General features: G+C 37.4%; 1 protein-coding gene across 3 annotated transcripts in view; it reads right to left on the reverse strand.

Annotated features, from left to right (window-relative positions):
- Positions 1 to 9476, reverse strand: part of LOC126476928 (serine/threonine-protein kinase 10) — a 164664-nt gene extending 155188 nt beyond the window's left edge. For 2 of the 3 annotated variants that reach the window (XR_007587365.1, XM_050103578.1), the window contains exons 1-2: positions 9309 to 9476; positions 6223 to 6644 (exon numbers count right to left, since the gene is read on the reverse strand). Coding sequence is in view for 1 of the 3 variants with exons in the window: in XM_050103579.1 (XP_049959536.1) it covers positions 6219 to 6384 (166 nt within the window). In the remaining 2 variants the exon portion in view is untranslated. Of the gene's footprint in view, positions 1 to 6218; positions 6645 to 9308 lie in introns of all 3 variants that reach the window. The other variant, XM_050103579.1, reaches the window with a different exon arrangement.
- Positions 9477 to 10139: the final 663 nt, after the last annotated feature.

The raw sequence follows: 10139 nt of genomic DNA on the forward strand, positions 1-10139 counted from the left end.
GACGAATTTTTTAGTCACTTTAGAGGCTTGTATCTATATTTAGGTATGGCTAAATCCCAAATTTTTGCCATGGTGTGATTCAGCATAAAAAATTGTCTATGTATATTGAAACAAATGACCAAATGTTTGCTAGAACTTTTAAAAAAGTCTAGCAAAGTTGGCACATTTGCACCTTCGTACATCAGGTGGAGGTGAGAAGCCGCTCTTTAAAATCCCTTAAGAACTCAACCATTGAAAATAATGGTCTGAAATTTGGTATATAACCATCAAAGACCATGTAGAACCTTCACACCAAATTTCATTAGATTTGGAGATGGTCGAGTGAGGACACTTTTTAATATTAGTCCCTCTGCTGTGGAATGACCCAACAGTGAAGTGCAAAACAATAACAAAGCAGATGACAATGGCTACTTCATACGATGTGGTCAGCTACCTTACACTGGCTGCAGCCAAAAAAACAAATGAGTGCTGGTTGAAGGCTTCTGATGTCTACTAACTTCTATTGACTAAGGAATAGGGAGTGATCTGGCAACTAAAAGTTAACACCCTGGGAGTAGATATAGAATAAAAAAAGAAAAAACTATCTGATCACAATTGGCAGACATTTTTTTAACAGGTTTTCCATTTTTCTAGAGCATCTCTGTGGAAATATTTTTAAAAACTAATTAGCAATTGTTAAATGAAAGACATTTATACTCACTTAAAGATTTCTGAACTCTTATTATCTAATCTGCTTTTTGTGTGTGTGTGTGTGTGTGTGTGTGTGTGTGTGTGTGTGTGTATATATTTCATTCCAGCGTATTAATGGCAGTACATATTTACTTAAAAATGTCTCAACAATAATATCTAACAAGCTAAATTAAATCAGGTGATGCCAAGGGCTTTGCTACTAGGAAATTAGCCACTAGAAGTAATAGAGGAGTTTTGTTACTTGGTCAGCAACATAATTGTTGGTGGCAAAATCAAACTGCGATATGAAACATAGATGGACAAATAATGACAGCAGAGTGTCTGAAGAAGAGGAATATAAATTACATGTTAATAACATTTTTTTTCTGAAAATACTGCCCTTCGTGTTGCTTTGTGGAAGTGAACAACAAGTAGCACAGACAAATAAATTAGTAGCTTCTGAAATGTAATACTAAAGAAGAATGGACAATTAGACAGGTGGGGCACATAATTAAAATTTTCTAATTTGGCTTAGGCTTACGCAGTAAATCAAAAAACATTAGGGAACTTTACCTAGACATAAATGGGTATAGGAAGGGGTTCAAAGCTAGGACAAATGCAATTCGAGGGTATGCCGGGGGAATACTGACAGATCCCAATGCTATATTAAGTTACTGGAGGGTGTATTTTGAGCATCTATTAAATGTACACCAGGAAGCAGGGAATGAGCAGGTGTACGAAATACATACAGCAGAACCCCAGATACCTGAGCCAATGTTAAAGGAAGTAAGAGATGCAATCAACAAATTGAAAAACCATAAAGCACCAGGATCAGATTGCATAACTGCAGAATTAGTTAAAATGGGGGACAGAAATTGGTGGAAGTAGTTCACAAAGTGATAACTAAAGTATGGAACTCAGAGATGACAGCTGAAGAGTGGCAGGCGTCGATTCTGATCCCAATTTTTAAGTAGGGTGACAAAATGGATTGTAGTAATTATAGACGAATATCGCTATTACCAGTATGTTCCAAAATTTTCTTGAATATTCTGCTAAGCAGGCTTACACCATATGCAGATGAAATTGTGGGGGATTAGCAAGCTGGCTTTCGGAGGAACAGATCAACTATAGACCAAATATTCACCCTGTGTCAAATTTTGGAAAAGAAATGGGAATACTATAAACCAGTTCATAATCTTTTCATAGATTTTACAAAAGCATATGATTCAGTATTGCAATCAAAATTGTACAGAATTCTTTTGGAACTTGGAATACCAAAGAAGTATGTTAGACTTATAGAAGCGAGTTTGAAAAACATGAAAGGTAGAGTACACGTGGGGAAATTGGAGTCAGAAGAATTTGTAATAAAGAATGGACTTAAGCAGGGAGATGCCCTGTCTCCGCTACTTTTTAATTTAGTCCTAGAATATATTGCACGAATGGCAGCAGGTAATTCAGAGGGTATGGAGTTAAATAGAAATATTAAGATATTAGGGTATGCAGATGATCTAAACATCATTAGCGATAGGAAAGAATATGTAACAGCAAATGCAAATGAGTTAATCAAGGCTAGTGAAGGTGCAGGTCTAAGGATAAGTGAAGACAAAACTAAATACCTGGCTACTACTAGAATGCCAACAGAAGTAGATCAGGAAATGTTAAGAGTTGGAGACATGCTGTTTGAAAAAGTGAACACACTTAAGTATCTAGGCGTGGACATCACTTTGAGAAATGAGATTGAACGAGCTAAAGAAGAGATTACGGGCAGGAAACACATGCTACTTCTTACTGAATAGATTACACCCATCACAGATATTGTCTAGGAATTTAAAGATTAGAATATACAAAACTATTATTCTACCAGTTGCATGTATGGGTGTGAGACTTGGTCACTCACTGTGCAAAATGAAAAGCCGTTTTGAGTATTTGAAAACAAAATTTTGAGGAAAATTTTTGGAGCAAAAAGGCATGACATTAGCAGAGTGGCAAAAACTGCATAACGAAGAGGTTCACAAACTCTATTCAAGCCCTCACATAATCAGTATTATTAAATCACGTAGTCTGCGATGGGAGGGTCATGTAGCTCGGTAGCTTGAATGGATGAGGGCAGGGCAGCGCACAGAGTACTGGTAGGGCACTTAAGAGGGAAAACGTTCTGTGGGGAGACCGAGGCGTAGATGGGAGGACAATGTGAAGGCTGATTTGAGGAGCCTAGGTATTGGAGGTGAATGGAAGGAAATAGCCCAAGACAGGGACAGATGGCGAAAATATGTTGCTGCGGTAATGGGCCTCTCGAGTCCGGTATGACCAGTGAGTGAGTGAGTGAGTGTGAGTGGGCTTAGGCACTAAGCAGTACACAATTTGGCAATGAAGAATGATGGACAGATGAAACTTGTAGAGGGAGACCAACACTTGAATACAGTAAGCAAGTTAAAGTGAATGTAGGTTGCAGTAGTTATGCTGAGATGAAGAGGTTCACAAAAGATAGACTAGGAAGGAGAGCTGCGTCATCAAAACTAGAAGCTTTTGGTAGTGTTTGAAGTTTGTTCATTGCTTATAGTTATTTGTTGGAAAAGCAAAACCAGAAGTATTTGTTATGTTGAGACATCAGGGTTTAATAATATTTGAAAGGGTGGTATCAAACAATAATGGGTGGTCAGAATACATGCACCACAGTCTTATCTGCAGAGTAAAACATCAGTGTGGTGAAACTTTATATTAATCCTAAGAGCAATTAATTTAAATTCCAACCAACAAGATGAGTATGTTTAATAGACCTAAGGGTGTCACATGTTGCTGACAGCTCTGCTTTCAAATATTTTGCATATCATGAAGCTTAATCACTTTGGGACTATACATACTGTAATTAGCACATGAGATATTGGTATTGGCATAAAGCATTAGCTGTCTGTTATTCTTCCATCGGCTACTAAGAACCATCTCTTAAAACACCCTTAGCTTTCTTATGACACTTCACTGTGTGCAGCACCAACACAGCTCCACAAAATATGTAACAGAAATTCTCTTACTCTTAAATTTTGATCTATTTTAATGCTAGTGGCTTACTTATTTTTCCAAAGATCATCTTACAATGGTATAGGGTTTGTGGTGGCAATCAATGGACCAAAATATAACACGCAGCACAAGTAAGGGCTTTCAGATGGTAGGACATGTAGCCTATGTGAACAGGACAGATGGTCGGCTGTAGCGCCCAGGAAAACCAAGGACAACCCAAATCAGGATGGCTGCACAGAGCAATTCCATCCTTCCGAATACGTCAGTGTCCTAACAGCTGCACTGCCTCCTCTGGTAGTTCTTTAATGAATAATTTTTCTTCATTTACATTTTTTTAAAATATTCATTATAATGCCACCCTACACCCCACTGAAGCATTAAAGAGTAAATCAAAAGAATATCACTGATATCATGAAGTAATAACTAATTAATATTCATTAGTAACTACTGCACATTTCTGGCCATTAAAACTGCAACACCAGGAGGAATAGCATATAACAAAATTTTATTTATTGTGCATATACCTTAGGACTATAATAGGAAGAATGTAAGAGGTGGCATTCTATTCTCTTGTTAACACTTGGGCAGATGTTTTTAATGGACAAAAGATATGGGGAATATGTTGGCTATGGCAACAAACATCCTTCCACACTAAGGTGGGTCAGGGCAGTACGGACAAAAGCAGTTTTGGTGAAAGAGAACACCAAGAAGATCTTAAAGGCAGGTACAGCCATCAGCCTTAAGGCATCGAAAATGCAACGCCTGCTGTCTAAATTATCAGCCATGCAAACCACAGGTTTGTTGCGCATCCAATGGTACCTATACCATCACACCAGGAGCTCAGCCCTTATGACAATAAATGCATTCTGACAATGTTCACTCTCATCAGAGCTTACACACACACACACACACACACACACACACAGTGAGGCTATACGCCGAACTGGGACTCGTTCGAAAAGAAGATGTGGTTGAGCCTAGTGTCATACCTGAGTGCACCACTGTCAGTGTGCCTCTCTGCAGCAGTGCCAATGGAATACATTACAGTGCTTTAAGTGCTGACAATTGTGCTCCAAACATCATTGCACTGTTCGTGTGGATCTTCAACTTACTGCAAACATGCTTATTTCCTAAATCAGGGGGAAATGACATGACGGTATAAGTCTGCATGGCCAAACAAATAATCTGACCATTCTCTCAGGTGCTAGTACTGGGGGCATTGAGATCCTGTCCGGTGTTGAGTATGACCTCTCGTAAACTCAGCAATTCCATATTCACATAACTCGTTGAATCCCAATCAATATGAGTAGAAATACTGCTGAAAGATACAGCACAATCTCAATCGGTCACAATCATGCCACTGTCTAATAGAGACATGTGCTACAGTTGAGTCGGCAAAAGTTGATCCCTAACAGTCGCAGTGGGCTGGGTGCGGCAGCTTCGTGGACCAACCTGCACCAGTATGTGACACAATTCTGAAAATGTCTCTACAGCAACACCTCAGTCTGTAGGTAGCTACTGTTTCCACCTGCATCCATTAGTGTTTCGCATTTAAAAGCTGGCGATAGCATTGCGAGCCATCAGGAATCTTCTTATGCCGTCTCTACCATGGCAGATGTTTCTCTTTCACACATGAGCCATAACACAATCTTCCCACAAACAAACATCATTAAAATGTTGTTTCTTATTAAGAGACCTGTTGTATAATGTTCTCTTATCTACCTATCTATTGTGTATGGTTGTAATGAAATTCTAGTCATTTGCAAATCCAAGCATGTAGTACAGCTCATGGAAATTTGAAGTTTGTTACACGTGGTCTTCATGTCTTGCCATTTTAATGGGTAGCTGCGTACTATACAAAACAACTGTACTTCTAATCAGGTGCTAACTCATTCCATTTCCATCAAGCTTTCTTTTATAATGAGTGAGAATAAATGTGCACAATACAGAAATTAGTGCAGAACCCACATTGAACTGTGAATGTTGATGATACTAGCCCTAAAAGCCTACATCACAAATGTACATTAACTTGCTACCATCTAGGAAGGTGATCTAACATCGGGGTCATTTGAAAATACATAAAAAAAAGTAAATTTCACGACACACGCCCATGTATAGCTACTGGCCTGGTTGCATGCAGAGTGCAGCCATTCTTTGCCTTGGCAGGAGGAAGGGGAGGGTGGTAGGTCCATCACCCCAACTAACTCCTGAAAAAGAACTCCGATATTCATCTGATAGCAGCCTGTGGCAGCTCTACAGAAACTGGAACAAGAACAAATCCCCACCCCTATCTAGAACTGAACCTGGGATCTCCAGAGCTGAAGTCTAGTGCTCTGCTCACTAGACCACCATGGCCACCTCAGGTGTACACAGCATTTCCAAAGGGGAAATACTGTTGGTTAAAGGAACTTATAAGGTGACACATTAACAAAGTAGATACAAATAAAGTGTAGCAATAACTTAGAAGTAACGGTAATAAATTAATTACATCTAACAAACATGGAACAAACTTATTACATGGTTAATGTGAGTACTGACCTTATATACTTTGCCAAAAGCACCATCTCCCAATTCTCCAACCATTTCCCAAAAGTCTTCTGGATTGCAATCCATTCTTATGTTGTTAAATACTTTCTTCTTCTTTGCCTCATTTCCACCTCCCAGGTGGAGAACTTTTTTCAAGTTACTTAGAAACGACATTGTGATAGGGTCTTAGAAGTCACACTATTTTCAGCAGCACCACATTACACTAGTCCAAGACACACTACGATCAAACGCCACAGATGTATGCACATAAAAGAAAAAAGATTTAGTAACTATCCACAGACTACAAAAAAATGGAATTTTCTCCATTTGCTTCACTCTACATGAGTTTTTATTGTTTTATAAGAATAAATCAGTTTTTTGTTTGATCACATCACTACCATTCTTGCATTCATGTACACGGTGGTTTCATCCTCCTGCAAACAGAAAGGAGAGAGAATGTGAGCGGGCACTTGACAGACTTCAGCAACATTTTCATGGCTTCCCTAGAGGATATAACTCCATTCACGACAAACCCATACAAACTATATAAAAAAATGTGTTTACTTGTTGTATAACATACAAAAGCTCTGTTCACTCTAATATGATGTTATCCGGAAATGGCTAATAACGATCTGTTGACAATTGATGGAGAAAACTCATGTTATTGATCTTACTAGAACACTTCCGGTTTTTCTGGTGCTTCCAATTCTTACAACTACACAATTTAAATCATGAAATGGAAACACAGATGGGAACTAATTTATTATAAAATATTTAAATGCTTATAAAAATACCAAGCTGAACTGATAAATGATAGTGTGGTAGCCGAGAGATTACAGCTTTTTTTTCATTAAAAAAATCTATAATGATGATTGAATGGCTTACAAAATGATTAACAATATACATAAATTGTTTTAACACTGCAGTTTAGATTACTCCAAAATTCTCACATAGTATACACTGTAAAATTATATTAGACATGCAGTAGGGTTGAATCACACATATTTATCTCGTAGATTTGTTTCTGAAAAGTGGGTTGTTTATTTGGAAAGCCATTTGCTAGTTCCAGGAAATTCAGGATATTAAAATACCAACTTTATAAAAACCACACACACACACACACACACACACACACACACACACACACACACACACACACCGAAAGGGACTGCATGCCACATTTTAATTTGGATGGTAAACACTGCTAAGACTTTTACGTCAATTTACAGCATTTTAAGGAATTTTGAAGTGGAAAAAAACTTCTTCCATCACGACCCTAATTTTTTATGTTGTTTTATGACCCTTACAGCAAGTATAATACAGATAAGGCAGAATTTTTTCAAACCTTTTTTTTATTTAAAAAAAAAAAAAAATTATTTCTGGGATAGGCCTACTTGTATAAATGAAAATTTAGGTGTCTTTAGCAGTGAACTACTGATCTCTACATTCAATTTACCCAGGTTCCAGATCTCTAACTGCATTTGAGACTAAATGGAAGATAGAATGTTGTGTGTTCCCTAGTTCCTCAAATCTCATGACATTGTTTTATAAACAGTAATAAACAATATGAGACTAGGTCCAATACTTCTTTACAAATTCTATAGGTAGCTGCTAAATACTGCTGGTGGGTTTATTGGGCACTGGCATCAACGAAGGTCAGGACCCTACAGTAATGGATCACAGACACAGTCACAAAACTCAATTTCCAGAAAGGATGTTTGGCAGGGTCAACTGAAGTTTAGAGTAGGCTACCACTTGCTGGCTTTGGCCCCGATGAAGATAAGTTGTGGTATATGATGTCATGTTTCCACAGAAGGTGACAACCTGGTTGCAAGTCAGCAAAAACAACAAGTTTGAATTTAACAGTTATGGTAGCCTGATATTTATATTCATATTGTATAAATCTCATATGAGCTTTTTGTTTCATATTATGTGCATATATTGTACTATGAAAAATGAATGGGGGGCACCACTATGTAGCTCTAAGTACGTCCTTCATGTATTTATTTATTTATTCATAAGTTGACCATGACTTTGTAAGCAATGAAAAGTCTCACACTTCTCACTTAAGTAGATAAAATAACTGATTATTCGTGGATTCATCCTGTGGTTTACTGCCATCTTCCCGAGTTTCTTTTAATTTTTTTCTTTTCTATAATTGGTTACACAATTCTTATTAGATCTTCAATTTGGTATCGTTATCAGAACACTGCCAAATTCTTTTAAATCTGCACCAGTAATGCATTAGGGTGGCCTATTAAGAAAAACTCTTATACAATTAATTCAATAATCTATTTCAGCATTACAATGCACATTATCATACACAACTTAATAATATATAAGTAACTTGCATAATATTACTTGAAAGATTTTTTGAATGATGAAACTTCATTGCTGACATTGCAAAATTAAAATCTTATAATAGCTTTGTACATATTTCATGTACTGTACTAACTGCATTCAGTTTTCAAATGAGCTTTTCTTTTTCGACACACTGACTAGCTTAGTGGAGAAGTAGGGACTGTAAACCACTTGCTAAACGAATATAAACATTGGCCTGGTCCCTAATATGAAATGCCCTTGAAAAATCATGAGTACCCACAGCCCTAATACTGCGTGGGCGTGTGCAGTACTTTCTGTACTTGATACGTGACTGCACTATTTATCGCGTTCATAACAAAAATAAATTTAGAAGCCCATGATAAAAAAATATGCAAACACCTTCTGTACTGCAGCATAAACGTAACGGTGAGCATGTCTTGTATGGCATAGCGCACTGTCAATCTAATTTTCATCTCACTTTACTGCTAGAGGGGTGCCAGGCCCAATGAACTAAAGAAGATTTTTATATTCCTTAAGACATGGAATCTCTCTTGACTTTAAGCGCTGATGGTGGAATCTGCATTGAATAGATAATGAAGTAAGCACTAAATGGCCTCCAACATAGCGTAATTTAACAAAATACTTTTAGACTACTGCAAAACCTGTAAAGCAGGTAGATTATGTTTTTTTACGTGTGAGCATAAACTGACACACTGCTTTCAAATGTTTATTCATACGTCGCTCCTTCACCTTAATTATGTTTTCATGTTACTCACTTTCATGTAAAGTTGTGTTGTGAAGCGTCACATAGAAAAACATATTGACAGGCATATGTACACAGATTTTATCAGCCATATCAACTGAATAAACCTACGATAGCACCATATCTCGGCAAATATATTTAATCTCTCACGAAAAGTCAAAGAGGAAATAGCACAGCCATCTTCACCACGCCTGGAAATGACGTCACCAAAGAAAGCGGCGGTAGTACCAAATGGCGAAACTACGGGAGATGATCATGGATTTAAACTGTAATGGTAGATTATGGATGTACGGTGACTGATTTTAAGGAGATACGCCGCAGCTCATCCTTCGTTTAGTTATAGTTGTCTTAATTTTTTATGCGTGAATCAAAAGAATTTTAGTATTTTGGGATTATTTCCTTTGTGTTATCAGTGAGCTAGTTGCGCGATAGTGTTTTGCGAATAGAACTAGCTCACACTGTCAATTCTAATTGTACTTATGTGTGAAACCCCTGATACCGAAAAAAATAATCAGAAATTGGAGTGTGCGATACGACAGATTTTTTCGTATTTGTTTTAGTAATAGAGTTTGAGAAACTGTCGTAAGCTGTGTTGTCACGATAAAATATTTTATTACAGGCAAACTGACATTCCTGCGCTTCAGTAAAGCTCTAATCGGAGTTTAGATCACTTACTGTCGTTTCCTTTAATTTATTTGCGTGGAGATATGTTGTGAGATAATGTATTGGCGGAAATAGTTGAAAACATGGACCATTTTTTCGCGGTGGGGCGTTAAAAGTGTTGTCTCAGTACTGCTCTCATATGTATATATACTGGAATCGTAACTAGAAGTTTACGTCGCAT

This window comes from Schistocerca serialis, chromosome 1 (assembly GCF_023864345.2).
Source record: "Schistocerca serialis cubense isolate TAMUIC-IGC-003099 chromosome 1, iqSchSeri2.2, whole genome shotgun sequence".
NCBI classification, from domain to species: Eukaryota; Metazoa; Arthropoda; class Insecta; order Orthoptera; family Acrididae; genus Schistocerca; species Schistocerca serialis.